Below are 20370 nucleotides of genomic sequence, written 5' to 3'. Positions count from 1 at the left end.
CACTAATAAAGGCTCTGGGCATTAATGTGCTGGAAGGCTCCTCAGGAAATGCTCATGACTGACTCACTGTCTGGATAGACAGAAAACTTGCTTTTCAGTTTTTCTCAGAAGACAAATTATACCCACCCTACTCCTACATAACTTTGCCCTAATCTTCTGCCAAAAAGCAGATCATTTTTTATTGCATTTAGCTGCCCACAGAAGGGAGTCAGGTATTTTTGAAAAAACAGGTGCACAGAAGTTTCACAATGGTTATGAACAAACATGACCCCATTAATCCTCAGTGGAGATTACCTGAGATCTGATTTGGGCAGCTTTCTTTGGGTCTACCATGCGGACATGTTCAAAGTGTTTGAGAGTATGCTGTCTGTCCTTCTGCTCAGCACGCACATACTTCTTCAGCATGTTGAATACGTGACGAGGCTATAGGGAAAAAATAGAGGAAAAAATCAGTTTAGTTTACAATAACATGGTTTAGTTCCTTGCACTGGAGATGTAATCCAAACAAAAAGCACTTGGCCAGTTGGTGTCTGCAGCTGCCTTTTGAAGGCAGGTCTGACTACTATAAAGAATACCCACCCACTCAAGCCATTCAGCACGATGCACCACTGAATAGCAGTTGTAGGGAGTAGGTATGGTCCCTGGAGAGGGTGTTCAGATTTCACCCCTGACCACAAGGGTAACTTGAGCATTTCCTTGTCTAAGTGCTGTACTATTGCCCCAACAAGATGGCAAGTGCCACCTCAGCATGCCAGTTAATGGACACCCAACTTAAATTTGCCTTAGCCTTTGCTTCCATTCTCCCCATCGCTCCACTCTGCCTCTCACCTAACTCAGGAAGTCCCCATGCTCCCAGCTTTGCAGTCTTCACCACCAGGCAAATCCCTTCAAGATCTCCTGAAACCTGGACTCCATAAGAAGCATTTCAAAGATTCCCCATATATACTCTATTATGGTGAATACTCAACCAGTATCAACATCCGTCAACTTCAGTTAAACTTTAGCAACAGGAAAGATTACAACTGGGAAGTTTTATCCCCAGTAAACTGAATGCACACATTCAGATTCAAATCAGAAAGTAACTTGCCCAACAGCTGCACAGAAGACCATGCAAAAGCACTACTTAATCTAAGCCAAGGAATAATCAGCAGACTTGAATGCAAAACTTAATAAAAGGGCAATCCACTTGGTTCTTCTGAAGGTACTCAGCTTTGGTGACAGATCTTGTAAAAATCTTAGTGTATGTATATACTGCAAGTGATTTTAACTAGTAAAATCTACTAAATAGATGCCTTAAGGCATAAAACTGAATATGAACAAAGGAAAGGTCCATAGCTGAAGCAAACAAGAAAACATACACAGACAAATGGTAGAGCAGTGAAGACCAAGAAATTGGTATTTTTATGTACTTTTCTATTCCATACAATAATACAGTGCCAAAACAGGGAAGTGTTCTCTAGCCTTCAGCTAAGACATTAACTTTTAACTCTGTGTTTACAATGGAAATCCACTCCAACTCTTCACGTGCTGTTGTGCTTGTGCATCCCACCTGAAGCTGCTGAGCAGTGATAACCATGAAGTTAAGGTAGGTGAGAAGAAAGGGCAAGGTGACCTTACTGTGCAGTAAAGAATGAGTGGAAGTGGTAAACAGCTGGTCTACGCCCTGGCCAAGATACAGAGGACAGGGTGGGGAAGTGACAAAATAAGCATCAGAGGCTTCATGCACAGATTTCTGAAGCAGGAAGAACTGTGGGTGAAAGTGAAGCTTTAAGAAGACTTAGATTCATGGACAAATATAGAGCCTAAACTAATTTAACATTTATGCAAGAGATTAATAACTAAGCTACATAGCTCAAAGATTTAAGAATCTCTTCAGATCAAGAGAAGTAACAGACTTTTAAAATGTCCAAAGAGAGTAAAACAAAGGTTATTTGAAGATTTGTCAGATAGAAATAGATGTGAAGCCATTCCCTACCAAATGATTAAACTTAGTGGCAAGTCCTGGATCAAACTGCAAGGAACTGTGGCCAAGTGTTGGAAAGTAAGTAATCTTCACAACATTATGGTAATGGAAAACCAAACTGAAATGTCAACTGTAAAGCTTTGTAGGAACAAATGCTAGAAGACCAGAAAGCTTAACAAGAAAATTTTGAAGACAGAAAATGTTATCTTTCCTTGCCCCCAAGACACATCAAGATAGCAGCTTTGGGCAGACTGGAGAGAAAAGGATTAATTTCTGTTTCTTCAAGAGATTTTTCCAATTTAAGTGTAATGTCTAACACCAGAAGGACATATATTTTGTCTTCCTCCAGTATGCTCGTAGTCACTGCAGCAGGTCAATGAAACTTTTACATCAAGAGTCACAAGCAGATTTGTTAATAGGATAACAACCTTAAAAATACCTGTCAAATACCACTAACAGCAGCAGCCACTTTGTTCAGCCTGGAGGAGACTGAGGGGAGAACTCATGGTGGCTACAGCTTCCTCACAAGGGGAGCAGGAGGGCAGGTGCTGAGCTCTTCTCTCTGGTGACCAGTGACAAAACCCAAGGGAATGTCAGGAAGATGTGCCAGGGGAGGTTCAGGTTGGACATGAGGAAAAGGTTCTTCCCCCAGAGGGTGATGGAGCACTGGAACAGGCTCCCCAGGGAGGTGTCACGGCCCCAAGCCTGACAGTGTTCAAGAAGAGCCTGGACAACGCCCTCAGACACGTGGTGTGAACTGTGGGGTTGTCACATGCAGGAACAGGAGTTGGACTCAATGGTCCTTGTGGGTCCCTTCCAACTCAGGACATTCTACATTTGAGCATTTATTCATTTGAGTACTTGGGTAAACTGGTTCACCTTTTGTGCCTTTTACAACACCGTGAAATGCCCCAAACTTATCACTATAAAGGAAAAATGGATACACATGCCTCTGCCTTGTCTGGCCAAGAAATCTTCCTGTGACGGCAGCAGAAAAGTATAAATCAAATACAGGGCAATGCAGAAAAAATATTAAGTGCAAGGTGTTTCCTTACAGGGGCTGTGACATTGCTTTTTCTCAAGAAAAAAAAAGAACAAATCAACCACTAGAAACTCGCTGTATGTAGGCAGACGTAACTGTCCAAAGTCCCATTCTCAATGGGTCAGGTCAGACCTCCAACCTTCTCAACAGCTTTGCAGTGCTACTGCCTCACAGCTTCAAGGGCCATGGCTGAAGGCCTAAACTACTGGAGCTGTTGACATGCAATGACAGCAGCTCTCCACTGTGCTTTGTGTACCCGACTGGGGTGGTTACCATAAATAAGGACCAAGTTTTATACCTAAATGCAAATTTAACAGTAAAAACAACAAAAGAAAACAAAGAATGAACATTTTCTCATCAATGTCTAGAACTGTAGACCTGCTGCTTGCAAAGTTTTAATAAATTTCTGTATCAGCAAAATTACCTCTCACCCTCAAGTCCCACCTCTAATGCATCACACACACATTATCCTTTAAATGCCATTATGCAGTGAAATGGTTCTGCTTAAAAATCCCACCCATACAAGCACTTTTTGCAGAGGTACTTCCAGCAAGATTCCCCTCAAATTTAGCACAATGAGCAGTGATATGAACTCTTGTGATGGTGGAGCAGAGGGACCAAAACAAATGGTCAAGCACTGAGGAGAAGGAAAACTCCACAGGCTGAGGAGATACAACTAGACCCTGTGTCTGAATCTAGTATATCTACAGCCATCTATGACCTGGATCCTAGGCAGGAACCCTCATATTAAATTATAAATGAAAGTGGTGCTATTGTCAGATAAATTAAGGTCCTGAGGCCTGAGCTCTGGCACTGTCTACAGCAGAAGAACAAAGGGCTGACACATCCCACAGCCAGCTTGGTAAGTCTCTCTCTTTACAACTAACGGACCAACTACCAAACTTCATTAAAAAATTTGGGGTTTGGTGCTTGAAATTCTGCTGTGTGTCTTGCCAGGGAAAACTCAATGTATTCATATCTGTAGTCACCTAATAAAAAAACCATCTTGCGGAATAACTAACTTTTATCAGCCACCAGGGGCTACCTAAGCTTCATGAAATAATTCCACTATTTGCAGTGTCTGTACTTGTTTTGTTGGCTTGTTTTTTTTGACCTTCCCCTGAAAGACACCAGGATACTCTCAACATGGCTTTTGTTATTCCCATGTTTTTAGTCACCCTGGCCGATGCTGCTGGCAATTGTCATTTATTCCATGACAAGAATGGCCAGTGGCTTCCTAAGGAACAAAATCCAGCACCAAACTCAGAACACGTATTATTTCACGAGTCCTCAGTCTCATAGCGCATGTTCACTGTTTAGTCAAATGCAGGAAAAAAGACCGAATGCATCTAGTAACGCGCACAGTGGGCAAAGCAGGGTGAAACACTGTTGGTTATTGGTAATTTAAACTCCTGTTTATGCTGAAAAATGTTGTCAAAGTATTATTTTATAGATAGATTTTGTGAGCATATTGGGATTTGCATGCATTCATCTGGTACACAGCAGACAGATTCATAGACTATGTATTTGGTCTACATAGACTATCTAGGCCAGGGGTGTGAAACTCATTTTCACCAGGGGCCATATTAGCCTTGCGGTTGCCTTCAAAGGTCCCAATGTAATTTTAAGACTGTATAAATGCAGGATTAGTTACATTTATACACCCCTAAAATTACATTTGGCCCTTTGAAGGCAACTGTGAGGCTGACGTGGCTCCCAGTGAAAATGAGTTTGACACCCCTAATCTAGGCCTTCTACCCAAACTGTAGGGAATACATTTACTCTCTTATTTGGAAGATAGTTCTGTGAATATAAATATGCAACAGGGCAGAGTTAAGAACCTGTACTGCAATGCCCTGGTTTGAAAGCTTAACTTAGTAGTCCTGACAGCTGGTTAATAGGTTTCCAGCTGTACAAGACATAAGCCCCAATGAAGCAGAAACTGCTGTTGGCTCCTTGGCTACCTGGTGGTGAGTTCCAGCTCCACTGACTCTGGAATCAAGTGCCTTTATTTCAGGTGGCATCAGTGTCAAGATAAGGTTACTCCCATACAGGAATCATATGTAAGATCGAAAATGCCCAAAAAATTTCTAATAAATTAAATACACAAACATAAATACATATAGATGAATATATATGCAGGCAGATGCATCCTCCATGAACTCTACATTGATACTAGCCTACTATTTCAGATTTTAAGGGAGGGATGAAACAGTGCAATTTCATTGAGCTTGGAAAATGGAAACATCAAATGTAGTTTGGACTGCTACAAATATAATTTACACTCTCCCCATGGAAATTCAAAATACTTAGTACAGAGAAACAACCCAAAAATCATATCAAAGCATTTCTGTGTATTTAAAATACAACTTCCTGGCTCTGTGCCATGGAACTTCCAGGGGAAATTCTGAGCTGGCCTGTCATTTTGATCAAAATTCTCTCTAAATCAGAAAGGAAAGTTTCACAATGCTGTATTGTGCTATTTAATCTTGCCTTTAGAGAAAAATCAATCACCAGTCCTTTCTGGTTACTGCTCTTGAAATGTACAACAATCGCTTCTTTTCACTCACTTATTAGGAATGCCTAGTATACCACATTAGGTATATATTTTACCTGCTGTTACTAACTTGCAGGTCATATTTGACACGGGCATAGTAGTTCGTTTCATGAGCATTCAAGACAGGCTGGCTAGGATGAATGCATGACTTCCCACTCATGAGTGATACAGAACTAACTCCCTGTCTAGATACTCATCCTGCTTTTGTTAAAAAAAGCTTCTCTTTTAGTGAATTTGCCTGTCAGCTAAAGCCTTCTTATTAGCTGCATTTTCCTGAAAAGCTAGATACATGTTTTGGTAGACATAGCAATGGAGTGCGAGGTCACTGAGAAGGATGGATGTACATCCCGCGAGAGGGGTGATAAGAAACAGGTGACCAAAAACTGACCAACTGAGTATTCCATCCCATTCATGTGATACTTCATATAAAAGTGGGAGATCACGAGCATTGTGTCCCTTTTTTTTCCCTTTTCCTTACGGCTGACATTAGGAAAGGACCTTGCGAGTCGTCCCTGTGAACTGAGGCCTAGTGACAGACTGAATCCAGTTCCAGTTGGCTGCAGAGTCCAGTCCAGGACTTCAGGTGGTGGCCCTACATCTGCCGGAGCAGTTGCCGGGACTTTCAAGATTGGTTTTGTATATTTTGTATTATTTTCTCTGTTTTATTAGTAGCATTAGTAAAACATTTTTAATTTTTCCAACTCTCTCATCTCTGCCCTTCTTGTCCTCTCAATCACGTGTCCTTAGTGGGAAGGGTGGAGAGGGAGGGGCTGATAGGGGAAGTAGGGGGAGAGGAAGTTAACAATATATCTGCCACGGTTTTATTGTCACCCCGCAATCAAACCTCAATAATACCTTTCATATGGAGTTAAAGATGCCTTCTTACAATTTCTGCTACTTTATTAGAAAACCCCACACATCACTATAATGGTACTCAAAAAATACCCTTTGCTTACCCTCCCAAGGACCTTTCTTGGGGTAGAATAAAATGAAAATGAAAACAGTATTTGATTCCATCTCATCATTTTCTTTTCAGGATCTGAACTTACTCAACTTTGACAAATTAAGACAAGTTTTGTTTCTGCTCATTCTTTTAAAACTTTGCATTTTAGATATAATGAATCTGCCATGGTTTTGCAGAACTTAATACCCATCTGGAATTGCCTCTTCTGTTTTTAGTTTGCTTTTACAAAAAACCTACAGCAAGCCTAGGTGTACGACTATACCATATGCTTGAGCCCCCAGACTGGAGAAGAAAACAAGACAGTCTGGTTTTATTCACATTAAAGACTCAGAAGCTGCAGGAAAACAGAGTTAGGTGACTGCACTTCTCAAGGTCTGACCTGGTTTGAAAGCAGAGCTGAAATCCATGCCACCTATTTCACAAAATCCTACCAAATCAAGTGTATGTAAATGTATGGGGTTAGAGGAGTAGAGCTAGAGGGTGGAGTACCAGAGCTGGACGGCTCTTTCCTCCTGCGCAGGGGGATTTTTATCACCAGATCAGCAGTGATGCTTTGGCCTGCTGCCAACTGCATTTTTCCACAGAAACCTCCTTGGACTCAGGAAAGGCTTCAAGCTTCCTGAATGCAGAGGCACTGAGTAAGGGCCCCTCCGGAGATAACCCTCCTTCATGCCCAAACAGCCAAACTCAACCAGTTTCAACCCGCACCGTGCTCCCTACATTTGAACAGACACTGTTTCCATAGCACAAAAAGTATCAGAGCAAGTGCTGAGGACAAGAAGAAAAAAACATGGCAAAAATGTCAGACAGATGCTAGAGTTGAAGCTCTATTTAGAAATAATTTACGTTTCAGTAACATTGTGCTAAATTAGAAGCATTGAAAACTGATTTTAACCATTATATGCTCACTTTGTACACAAAGAAAGGCAGTTAATTACCTTTCAAAGTTTTCCTGTACATTTCCTTGCTCTGAAACCCTTTATTTCACCACTAGGAGTTGGATTTCTTTTCTGTTTTTCTTTGCATCCCCGCCACTGGCTTCCCACAGAGAATGTGCATCTCTTACCAATGAAGATTAAACAGGGAGACATAAATCCAGCAAAATTTGATATGCACGTGAAAGATGGAATATAAACAAATTATAGCATCAACCTGCTCAGGGAGAATGATGGATTTGAATTCCTCTATTTAGCTTGCAAAATGAAGGGGAAAATTTCCAACTGCTTTAAAAACTAGAGGCATATTGGTTCCAGCTGCCGCTAATCCTTCTTTCTGTAGTAAGGCCATCAAGCAGGATGAAACAATACAGTATATTTTGACATTGGATACTGAACAGCTGCACCCCATTTTCCAAGGCAACAAAGTATAGCAGCACAGCTAAGTGGTATCAGGAATCTGGGATGAGGATCACATTTTAAGTTTCTGGGCAGCCTGCATGACATTGCTTCTGAGAATAGAAAACACTATTAATGTTTAGTTTTGCTCAGATTTGTTTTCTAGCAGACCTTGAAGTGATGCAATTTCATCTCTGTACACTCCCTGGCCCCCTTGCTGCCCAGAGCGGCACAATGAAACACTCCTCTGACACCGGCATTTGGCAATCATCTGCCTAACACCTGAAAAAAATCTGCTGTTAAAGTTTTTTGTCTTGTACAGAAGCTATTCATAAAAGATTCCCAGAATTTTGTAGTTTTAGGTAGATGGCACTGAAAATCATCCATTTTCTAGGCATGTATATAAGAATGTAATGACTATGCTACTGACCCAGACCAAAGGTTCCCCATATCTCATATCTTGCTATCCTACAAGGAAAGCCTCCTCCAAAAGAGCAAGTAAATGATGGTGGTACTTCTCACATAATCTTCCAGCTTCCCCCTGTTCAAGGACTTTCCAAGCTAGAGGAAGTTTCTCTCCAGCTTCCATGAGGAGGCTGCCCCTTGAACACAGCACCACAAAATCTGTACACATGCAGGAAACAGGAGTTCCAAGTGGATTAGGATTTTGTCACCCACAGAGAACCTTGTACCACATCCATGATCAGTCTGACGTGTGCCAGACTCACTGTGTTCCTCTGATAAATGATCTGCAGGCACAGACTGGTCATGGACTTCCAGACATCCAAAAGCAAAACGAAATCCTGCTGCTTCAAGTGCTTTGCCAAAAGACTAAATAATCTTGGGAAATGTTCAAGTACAAGGCAATATGTCCAAGTGATTAAACAGCACATGGAAAATAATTTTATGCAAACACACACACATATCCATATACATTATATATAGAAACCAGATTTATGGTAACCCATCTGGGTGCAGAAGACATGAGAAGACATGCGCTTCAATAAAAATCCTAAATATTTTTTTCAATTTAAACCTGAATTCTATCCTCATAACTTTAGAGAAAGAAGAGAAAGCTGAGGAATTCAACAACTTCTTTGCCTCAGTCTTCACTTCCAAGTTCTCTTCCCACACTTCTCAAGTGGAAAATTAACTGTAAGACAGGGACTGGGGGAGCAAAGTCCCACTATAAGTGAGGATCTGGTTCGTGACAATCTAAGGAATCCAAACATACATAAGTCTATGGGACCTGATGAGATGCATCCCAGAGCCCTGAGGGAACTGGCTGATGTAGTTGCCAAGACACTCTTCATGGTATTTGAGAAGTCATGGCAGTCAGGTGAAGACCCTGGTGGCTGGAAAAAAGGGAAACAATGTACCCAATTTAAAAAGGGCAGACAGGAGGCCTCTGGGAACTACCAGCCTGTCAGCCTCACCTCTGTGCCTGGGAAGATCATGGAACAGATCCTCCTAGAAGCTATGCTAAAGCACATGGAAGACAGGGAGGTGATTCAAGACAGTCAGCACAGCTTCACCGAGGGCAAGTCCTGCCTGCCCAACCTATTTGCCTTAATGGGATGGAGTAACTACATCAGTGGACAAGGGAAGGGCTATGGATGTCATCTATCTGCTCTTATATAATGCCTTTGACAGGGTCCCCCACAAAATCCTTCTCTCTCAATTGGAGAGATTTGGAGTTGATGAGCGGACTGTTTGGTGGGTGACTGTTTGGTCACATCCAGAAGGTAGTGGTCAATGGCTCAATGTCTGGATGTACACTGGTGACAAATGGTGTCCCCCAGGGGTCTGTACTAGAACCAGTACCATTTAATATCTTCATCAATAACACAGACAGTAGGGTTGAGTAGACCCTCAGCAAGTTCATGGATGATACCAAGGTGAGTGGCGCAGCTGAGGGACAGGATGCCATCCAGAGAGACCTGGACAACCTTGAGAAGTGGGCCCATGCATACCTCATGAGGTGGAAAGGTCCTACAGCTGGGTCAGGGCAACCTCCAGTATCAATAGAGGCTGGGGGATGAAGAGATTGAGAGCAGCCCTGCCTAGAAGGACTTGGGGGTACTGGTAGATGAAAGATGGGACATGAGCTGGCAATGTGCACTTGCAGCCCAGAAGGCCAATTGTACCTTGGGGTGCATCAAAAGGAACATGGCCAGCAGATTGAGGGAGGTGATTCTGCCCCTCTGCTGTGCTCCAGTGAGACTCCACCTGGAGTCCCGCACCCAGCTCTGGAGCCCTCAGCACAGGAAAGACATGGACCTGTTGGAGAAGGTCCAAAGGAGGCCACCACAACAATCGGAGGGCTGAAACACCTCTGCTGTGAGGACAGGCTGAAAGAGTTGGGGTTGTTCTGCTCCAGGGAGATCTTGCTGCAGTCCTTCAGTACTTAAAAGGGGCCTATAAGAAAGATGGGGACAGACTTTTTAGCGGGGTCTGTTACAACAGGACAAATGGTAATGGTTTTAAACTAAGAGAGGGGAGATTCAGGCTAGACATGAGGAAGAAATTTTTTACAATGAGGGTGTTAAAACACTGGCACAGGTTGCTCACAGAGCTGGTAGACACCCCATCCCTGGAGACATCCCAGGCCAGGCTGGATGGGGCTCTGAGCAACCTGATCTAGTTCAAGATGTTCCTGCTCAGTGCAGGGGGGTTGGACTAGATGACCTTTGAAGGTCCCTTCCAACTCAAACTATCTGTGATTTTAATCTGAAACAGGTGATGGAAGGGGGTTCTTAAAAATATTTTTTGAGAAGTGCAGAAAAACCTCCCTTTTCTAAGATTACTTAGCAAATCACCAGTAAGCTTATGACTTACTCTCACAAAGACAACCCAATTGCATCAAGTGTACTTCTACTTTATGAGGGAACCACCATAGAAAAACGTATCTAGGGTATCAGAGTTGAATTCTCCATTAATCCCATTTTCTCTTTGGCTAGGCAGCCAAAGTTTGGGTTCACAGTGTATCCAGATTTCTGGCTCCATATCCTGCAAAGCAGTTAGCGGACTGGATTAATTCATTAGGCTGTGCAGCTACCATCAATCACTCCCTCAGGTTTTACCCTCTGCCCCACAATAAAACCAGATAAATCCTCCTGTTGAATTCAAGGTCATTTTTTTTTTTCATGTGCTTTGGCAAACATCTGGCCCGTAGTTCAGAGACATATGCCTGAACTGTCAGTAACTACAGAGCACATAAACAAAAGATGCTGAAGCAAGGGCAGTACCATCAACAAGAATGGCAAAGGAACTGTTTAAAGACCTTATCCTTCAAACCATTCACCCTCATTAGTTTTGAGATGAGTCGCTGTTTGGTAGCACCTTCAGCTGATGTCACCTCCCCATGCTTGCTGCCTGCTCCTTTTAGAATGCTTAGCTTTTGTTGGGATACAATAAAGGATGCACCTTGGACTTTTAACAGTACCTTTAACATCTATTTCTACTGGAGTCCTGCATCAAATGGTGTTCTTTGACACAGTCTTTCAGGCCTGATATTCTCCCACTAAGACAGTAGACGTATTACTAGTTTAGATATTCTGGGAGCTGACTACAAGCAACCCAAACATATAATGCAGTTTTTTTTCTGTCCCACAGTCGTGTTAACATTTTTACTCCTTAAGTGTTCTGCAGCTGAACCTTTTAAAAATTTTTTTAGTGAAGAAGTCATCTGGGGTCCACAAACATGAAAGGTCAAGTTCTCTTGTGCTAAGAATAAAGTTGCACATTTTGACAGCTCTGAAGACCATTCTGCTCTCATGTGTGGTCCCCATCCTCAGGTTCCACACCATCAGATACCTGCAGAACCAAGCTGTCAGCCTGATCCACACACAACTTGAAAACAAACCATTTTTCTGGGATACTTTTCAGACAGGATTACATTTCCATGAGGCTCAACTTCACAGCAACAGCTGATTGGCTGAAGTCGAACATGAAACACCTGCAGTCAGTGTGTGCACTCACCTCATCTCACCCCCGGTTCTGAGCTGCAGACTCCATTTTCCCAAAGAAAGCTGCATCCCAGCCTGTAATTCACTCATCTGCCTCCTAAGGAGACACTTGAGTCCAAGCCCTTCACTACCCTCAGGACAGTCAGAGGTTAAAATATGCATCCTCACACTCAGACCAAACAACATGTTCTACCAATTTAATACAGATTAACTTCATTTTTCACTAATTACTATGTTGCAAAACACAGATTAACTCTTAATACAACTACCCTGAAGTTTCCCCAGGACACTTTTACCTAAGTAAAAGACTTCTCTTTTACTTGGCACACAGTAAAAATAAGAGTTTTCCGCCATGGGGTGGAGAAAAAAGTTTGATAATGATAAAGAACTAAGATGATGATCACTTTTCCACGCTCAATAAATATGCAGGCTTCTCTGCAGAAGGAAATTCACTTAAAACATGTAATTTTGCCAGGTTGCCTGTACTGATTTAACTCCCTGTGAGGCCAATTCAGGATCTAATGGCTACATCTTACGCTGCTGACCCCAAAGTCTTTTAGTAACACACAGTTTTTTCCATCAAGTAAGTGTGCAAGGGACAGAGGTATATACAACATTTGACTGTTTTCCCACACTGTTTGTGCAGATTCTCTTTTTCTGGAGGTCACAGACCAGTTATTTTGGTACTGAATACAGACATCACAGATATACAGTCATTAAAAAGTCTATTCAATCCAAATTCTGAACTTAGTTTTTACACCCACCAATAGCCACCACATCCAACACAGACAACTTCAAATTGTTAGTGTGCTATCTTCAAACCATCCAACAACCATCACAAGATCCTTCACCAAACATTTTGACACTTTAAGAAACAGAAAATCACAACCACTGTCACCCTTAAGCTCCATCTTGACATGATGAAGTATCCTACTGTCCATCACTTAGAGGGATGCTTCATCATCCTTCTGCAGGATCTGTGAAAGGCTACAATTTCTGACAACCAAATCACTTTCACGTTTTTCGCTTAAGTATCGTTACGTATGCATCTATCCATAGGTATGTAGAGGGCATCTGTGCTTGTGCCTACATTTATGTACATACAAAGCCTAAACTTTTAACTTTCAAACTATCTGAGAGCTTTTGCCCAAGGACAACTTCAGTGATTTTGACACAGCTGGTAGAGCTTGCGGTATTGTGCTTACCCTGGGTGGGACAGTCTGCAGGGCTGTGATATAGTTCTCCAGAGCGATGCGGCGACGGTCATTGAGCATGGCTTCCACCCGTGCCATATGAGTCTCCACCAGCTGCTGCCTTTCATTCGCTGCTTCTTGTTCCAGTGATTCCACTTTCTCCTGGAAATGCTGAAAAAAACATCCATCACAACAGGAACACAAAGACATCAGCAGAGACCAGTGGGACATGAACATCTCTGTCTGCAAATCACCAAAATCTTTCCTCAAGTCAGTTTAACTTGGCTGCCAGGAAATCTGCACCGAATGCATCTTTTACTGATTTCAGTGGGAACTCCTGATGCCCTGAATTCCTGAACACCTGGCCATATTTTATTAATCTAATCAAATATTCCTGACACATTCAGCACAGCCACCTTCATTTGCCCCAAGACAGTGGTTCAGCACTAGAGAATCGTGCCTACAGTGGGGTGGAATTTGGAAAGCATATGTCCCCTGCCACCACGAGTCATTGACATGACTTCGCAAGTAAGTCTACATGCGTGAAAAAAATTCCAACCTGAACAGAGTCAGCATAATTTCTTATAAACTGGCCACCAGGAAGAAAAATTGAGCCTAAACTTATTCCAATAAAGGAAAAGATTGACTCGGTAAAGTGCACAGAGAGCGAAGCTGTGGGATCTCATGTGCAAAGCAATCTGGTTCTGAATGTTACCTTTTTATAGTTTTGCATTGAAATCATTCTAGCAGTATTAAATAATACCTGACATAGCCACAGTGGGATTCAAGGAGTGTCTGGCTTGTCAGAATTTTTGAATTATAGTATAATTTTGGATAAAATAATTTTTGGCTGAGAGTTTCTTTCAGATAAAACTGATGGTGATTCCTTCCTTAAATCACATTTTCCATCTCTGCTTTGAGCTTAGGTCCTGCAGCTTGTATTGGTTTATCACAGCCTAAATTTTACAAGGGACCCATGGGAACTGAGTTTTCAATTCTCACTGAAGGCAAATCTACATTCAATTCTCACAGAAGGCAAATCTACATTCAAGAAAAATTCCCTCCATGCAGTCAAGAGCAACATCCTGCACTGCTGTTCCAAGGACCAGCCGCAAAGTACAGAGACACCCAGCAGCCACTAGCAGCTGGGAACAAAACCAGAAACAGCAGAGACTAACATTAAATCCACATGGAAGTACGTTTTAAAATTATATCACACCCAGCACTCCTTGTATTTTAACTGTGGCCTCAGATGGCAAGGTTATGGTTGTGTTTTCCTCTACCTGGATAACAGCTTTCTTGTCGGCCTTTGGCAAGTTCTTTGCTTGACGCTCTGCCTCTTCCCACTCTCTCATGACCTAAGGAAAAAAAAAAGGAGCGTGACTTTCATATTTTCCTCTCTTGTCTAGAGCTTAGCAACAGCCAAGCACTGCAGCTCTGACAGGCACCTTTTTATATTCCTCTCCTTCTTTTATCTCAATTTAAAAAGCAGTTACAACATTTAACAAAGGTGGGATCCTGTTATTAAATTAAACAAAGATGGTACTTCAGTGTCTGAACATCATGTCAAGCTCTCACAACTCCGCTGTGAAGCAATACAGCCGTGAACCAGCCCAAGCAAGGGACGTGAAGGTCTCTAGGGGTGAGCATACCAACCCCTTTTCATCTCAGACACAAAGGAAACCACTTCCATCTACTGTATGTCCTTGGTCAAAATGAGTGAATTTCAACACATTCTAACTGATGCTTTTTTTGGCACCACAAAGATTTTCAGATTTATTCAGACTATGTTGCTGGCCTTTGAGCTCGAGGGATCAAGAATTACAATGCAATTTCTGCCAGTCTGTCCAGAAACAGGTGTCCAACACTTCAAGAACTGAATATATTTACAACTCAAGTAAGAGACTGACAAAAAAATGATGTAGGAGAACTTTTGGTACCATTCATTTCAGCAATGTGAGAGGTCACCTCCTCCTGTAACACAGGGCAGTATTTCAATACTCAAGGAATGAGTTAGTCTTAACTTGCTGCCTATGACATCTGAAACCTTCTTGTGGTCTTACTCAGGGACTTACTTCACACCTAGACAGAAATCTCCTCAAGTAACACATTTTATGCAGGAACAATTGCTCTCACTGAATGCGATGCACACAAATAAGTGACTTATTTGCAGGATTAGCACCATGTCAGAGGTCGACAGAAGAAACACCTAGAAGCAATTACTCAAAATGTGCAATTCTGTTCCTTTCTTTCTGACCACAAACCACACTGTCATACCATTTAATAGAAATAGTAAAATATAAGGTTTCCAAAAGGGATTTCAGAAAAGCTCCAAGTCCACATACATGACCGAAATTTTACCAAGACCAATGCCAAAGGCAGGACAAATTAAACCTGCTGTGTCTTATGTCTGGAAGTGAAGCTTCTACCACTCAGCTCCTGTCTCAGGCTTCTGAGCTTTCCCATGTGCTGGATGTTGCTTATCAGGCTCCTGATGGACAGACTGGAGAGCATCGTTGGTGCCTCAGGCTATCTGTTTGAGCCTGTGACTTTGAAAAAAACTGAGCAACAAAACCTGGGCTCAAAGGCCACATGCACAAGTCCTAGTCCTTGAAATAGAATCCCTTCTCAGTCCTATGTAGGGCTGTAGACCTAACGATTAACCAGCATGGAGACACCTGCACTCAAGACTGACTCAATGTATGGGTTTTTCTTTTCAAATTTTCATCTTCCTTTTCACCCAAAGCCTGGGACTGTATTTCAAGACAGCAATAAATCAGTCACAGTAATAACAGACCAACTCAGTGAAATTATTTAGCTGTAAGAGTTTCTGGTCTCAATAACAGTCCAGGAGATTGGAGACATATATTTTGGGAAACTAAGGCAATGATAAGAACTTTAGAGTGGAAAATTGTTGTGGTTTTGTTTGTTTGTTTGGGTTTTTTTTAGTCAGCTTCATGGCTTCATCAGCATCACGATTAGACAGCAGTTGTAAGCACAAAGACCTGAAGTTAAGTACTTAGAAATCACAGTCTTAATTTCACTCCACTTTTTTTTACTGGTAACTGTGAGCTGAAACTTCAGTCTCAAGAACTGTACTACAACCTACACAAACTGGTAGCCTAAAAGTACCTCTTCAACTTACATTATCTTCTCATCAGACAAATATGCATTGATGTGCAAATTGCAGCCAAGCCCTAGGGAGGCAGGAAACCAAAGTTCACAAGGAGACAAGACAATTCATTTGCAAGGGGCTGCAATAAACAGCTGACAACAGAGAACATGATGCGCAGTGCACTGAAGTCACAGGTCGCCCCATCACCAGTTACTTTCCCAGTACTTGGGCACAGAAGATGTTACTGCTTCTCTGGCAAAGCAGGACTAGAGGACATGAACCGACACCACAACTCAGAGTACTGTGATGTGTTCTGGAAAAAACTTATTAATGCTCAGAGTGCTGCTGTGTATTGAGTGCACATTAGGTATTCACCTCTTAATTGTACACTTAGGCCATATGATTGTGGTGGCTGAGAAAACTTAATTCGTGTACACAGGCAGCACCTTTCTAGAGACCTGAAATGTCACTGGTGCTGGGATGTGAACATTCCAGAAGACCCAGAAATTACTGCATTAATTCAGGTCATAAACTACAATGATGTGCTCAAGCTTGAGCACTGGCCTAGGTTAGCAACTTTATTATTTTCTTCTCCCTCCTCTCCTTTTATGTTTCCAAATCACATCTCTGACATCTGCTTAATACTCTTTCATTCTGAATGAGCAGTTGATGGGCTTTCAGAACAACAGTTTCCTTGCCATCTTTATCCCCCAAACTAACCCTCTGCTAATCCATATGATGAAAACAAGTATTGTGGATAATGTGATAAGGAGACCTTTGGCTAGACCAGGTCTCTGCCTGCTTTATTTCTCTAAACCTTTTAAAGCATGGAAGGTAGGACGATAAACTGACAGCCTACAGAGCTAGTTGGGAGGGATGTAAATTATGAGCTTCAGAGTTCAGTTCTGGTGCAACAAGAATGAATGGTTTGTGAAAAACACAGAATGACACGGCTGTTCGCAGAAACAATATTCAATGTAAAGACTGCAGTAGTTGGGCTTTGAATGCCAATTTTTGCAACTGAGAAGACTTCAGTGGTTGAAAGCATCTCTGTGTGCATGCTAACTAACTGAAGGTACAGCTGCCATACAGCTATGGGCAGCCATGTTGCCAGAGAAAACTTCTGCTCTCACCGAAGGTTATCGCTTTGGGGAATTATGAGTGACTATGAAATATGCCGTAGCACACTGCAGGAAACCAAAGACAGGAAGGGAAAAAAAGTTCCCCAGGTACAGATCTGCAGAAAAAGGCTGAACTTGGCCTTATAAACCTACTCTCCTTCACCTTCACTTATAAACCAAACCTTCACTTAAAAACCCATCCGTCAAAAGCACAGACCTATCGAAGCCAGACAGATTTATGGCTCTTCAAGGCTGGGTGGCTTCGTGCAGGGAAAAGGACAACTCCTAGTTGAGATTTAAGAAGCAAGCCATTTCCAAGTCAAACTTCTTCAGAACTCAGGACTTAGTGCCTGGCAGTCTCCTTTTGAAATTGGGCTGTAGGGGACAGCAAGTGGGGAAAAAAGGAAGTACAGAAAGCATCATTCATTAGTAAGAGAGATGCTAAACGTAAAAATCTCATTATATGGACAATGGCAGAATGTACTCCAATTTTTTTACACTGAGGCACAGAAGTGTATCTGCAAGAGCAGAATTTAGGACAGACATTTTAGTAACAGCATTCAGACCAGCAGAGGTGCTTGCCTGAAGGTCTGCTTAGCTAGAAGGTCAACCTGGGCCAGTGGAAGTTGTCCTTGCCCATGGCAGGAGGGTTGGACTAGATGATCTATAAGGTCCCTTCTGTGATTCTGTGGTGCCACTGGCACTAAGAACCAGCTGAAGATCTCTTCAGGATGTTTGAACTAGTGGCATGCAATGACCTGAAAGAATCTTCAACATAACACCAGTCCTGTTCAGGATGGTTGAGGACTGCAGTATTTTCAGATGCTTGTTTTGGAAATGAACTTTCAAGAAGCAAGACTATTCCTGGAGACAAGGTATCATTAAGTTTCTATCATAAGCACTGTACACACTATGATTCCTAAAATGTTGTAAACAGCCAGAGGGGTTAGAGTAAATTATAGACACAAGGATGTCACAAGGTGTTTGCGGAAAGAAATGTATAAATACACTGCTCCCTTGAGTAAGGTTCAATATCTGGTTCTACCTGGCTATTTAGCAACTGTTTAAGCGACGGAGCTGTACAGGAGTCAACAAATTGGGAAGAGAGAGGAAAAGACAAATTGTCCCAAAGCAGAAACAAGAACTACAACATCCTGCAATCAGTTAGCACAATCTCCCCCTGTTATACGTCAGAGAACAGGAAGCATTTAAAGGTTACATACACATGCATTGCTGAATGGCTGTCCTGTTCATGTGGGAATATAGCTTTGTTGTTATTTGGAGCAGCATTAATAATTCTTGAGAAAAGCTAATGTAATTCTCTTTACAGTACTGCCTAGGAATGCTTATAAGCCTCATTGCTCCAGGTGCTGCGCAAGACATAATGGCAGAAAAATGTTCATGGTCGATAGTCTAAAGGGATCGACACTTAAGAGCAGAGGGATTAAAACAGTCTGAACCAGAGGTGCATCAGGTCATCGTACGAGAAGAGCAAAGAGAGAGAATCTTTTCGGAGCTGTGAATAATGAACTGACACATCCACCGACAGAAGCTGGGTCTCTGCCTTTGTGAATATCTTTATGCAAGAGAAAAAGAAACACGAGTTGTCAGAATTTCATGGTGAACAAAGAGAAATCTCAGTAAGAGGATATAGAGAAAATCTGCATGAGCCCTTATGATGTTTTTATTAAAATATTTCATTTCAATTTAATTTTTTCATGATAAACTTCCCTGCTCCTTAGATGATTATGTTTTATGTGAACTAGAATGTATGAGTATTTTTATTAGTTGATTGGCTGCTGCAACGTGTGCATCAAATCAAGTACTGCTTTAAAACTACCTGCTTTATTAAAGAAATATCTGTTTTTAGTGAACAAGCTGATATATTTCTGATCATGACATTTATAAAGATTAAAGAATGATTTGATCACTTGATCATTTCCTCTCTATTTTAATAGAAGAAAAATGGGCATTTCTGTTCCTATATAAGCCCCGATTTCTGAGCTTTGAAAGAACTGGACTTTGAGCTATTGTTTGGGTAAATAAAAATGAATATGTTTGGTGCTGCTGGAGGACCTAGCTAGTGACTCTTATTCGCTAACTTTTTTTTTTTTAATAATAAAATATTGACAGCAAAATTTTACTAAACTAATTTATTTAGCATAGGTTTTTTTTAGCATAGTTTAGCATAGTTTTAAACAATGAATAGCTTCAAATTAATTTTAGTTAAATATATATTAAGAATCTACCTGATTTTAAAGAAAAAGTAAAAATGAATTTGTAAAAATAAATTTATAAAAAAAATGCCAGGAAAGCAGACCAGTGGTACAGGACACAGACACATCACAGTTTACATGAGGAACAAAACACAGAATGGTACACGGCTTTTCTATCTCTCCATAAGATTTTATACTTTTTAAACATTCGAAATATTAATTGGGAGGGGCTAGCTCAGTGCTGTACAAGACATTATTTACAGAAAGGAAAATGATTTTTTAAAAACTTCAGTAAGTTATCTCTCTTCTTGAAAGCTCTGCAGGGGTTTTGTGTGCTTCAAGACATACATACTTTAAGCTGTGATTTCATAAGCAGCTTAAGCAAATTAAAGAACAAAGATCCTTTCTTGTTGATGTACTATTGTGTTGCTGTTTCTCAGGTCTGACTTAGCTTGAACTGGCCAGGGTCGGTCATCTTACCTTTTATTTTTTGTTTTTGAAGAGTGACATGGCAGGGAGATGAGGGAGCTGACCTGCCTGACCCCACAGCTGTAGGCTCATTAGCGCTGACAGAAAGGATGGCTGGGAACATGCTAACGAGGGCACAGCACACGCAGCACCAGCGTGATCTTCAGTCAAACCCTTGAACTGTGTTTGTGAGGCTGCCCCAAATGCGCACAGTAAAATGTGCTGTGCATTTGCCCAGAAGTTTTCTGATGCCATGGTTCAGTGCTTTTCCCAGTTAATTTTGCTGGCGCTTTCTGAGTGCCTGTTGATTCAATTACCTCTTTTCCACAAACCATCAGCTTTGTAGAAAACGGAAAATACACAGTCCACCCAAATACTGCCCTTAATTACTCGGCTTAACCTTGGCACTGCACATGGGATTCCAGAGAC

At 41.6% G+C, this 20370-nt stretch overlaps 1 protein-coding gene across 5 annotated transcripts in view; it reads right to left on the bottom strand.

Annotated features, from left to right (window-relative positions):
* APP (amyloid beta precursor protein) overlaps positions 1-20370 on the bottom strand; it is a gene marked incomplete at both ends in the record, with an annotated part of 219018 nt that overhangs the window by 51653 nt on the left and 146995 nt on the right. For all 5 annotated transcript variants that reach the window (XM_080345581.1, XM_080345582.1, XM_080345583.1 and 2 more), the window contains 3 exons: positions 295-423; positions 13034-13192; positions 14305-14379. In XM_080345581.1, the coding sequence (XP_080201707.1) occupies positions 295-423; positions 13034-13192; positions 14305-14379 (363 nt within the window). The remainder of the gene's footprint in view (positions 1-294; positions 424-13033; positions 13193-14304; positions 14380-20370) is intronic.

This window comes from Nesoenas mayeri (assembly GCF_963082525.1).
Source record: "Nesoenas mayeri genome assembly, chromosome: 1".
Classification (NCBI taxonomy): domain Eukaryota; kingdom Metazoa; phylum Chordata; class Aves; order Columbiformes; family Columbidae; genus Nesoenas; species Nesoenas mayeri.
Note: the sequence above shows the minus strand (reverse complement) of the source record. Positions and strands in the feature narration are given on the sequence as shown.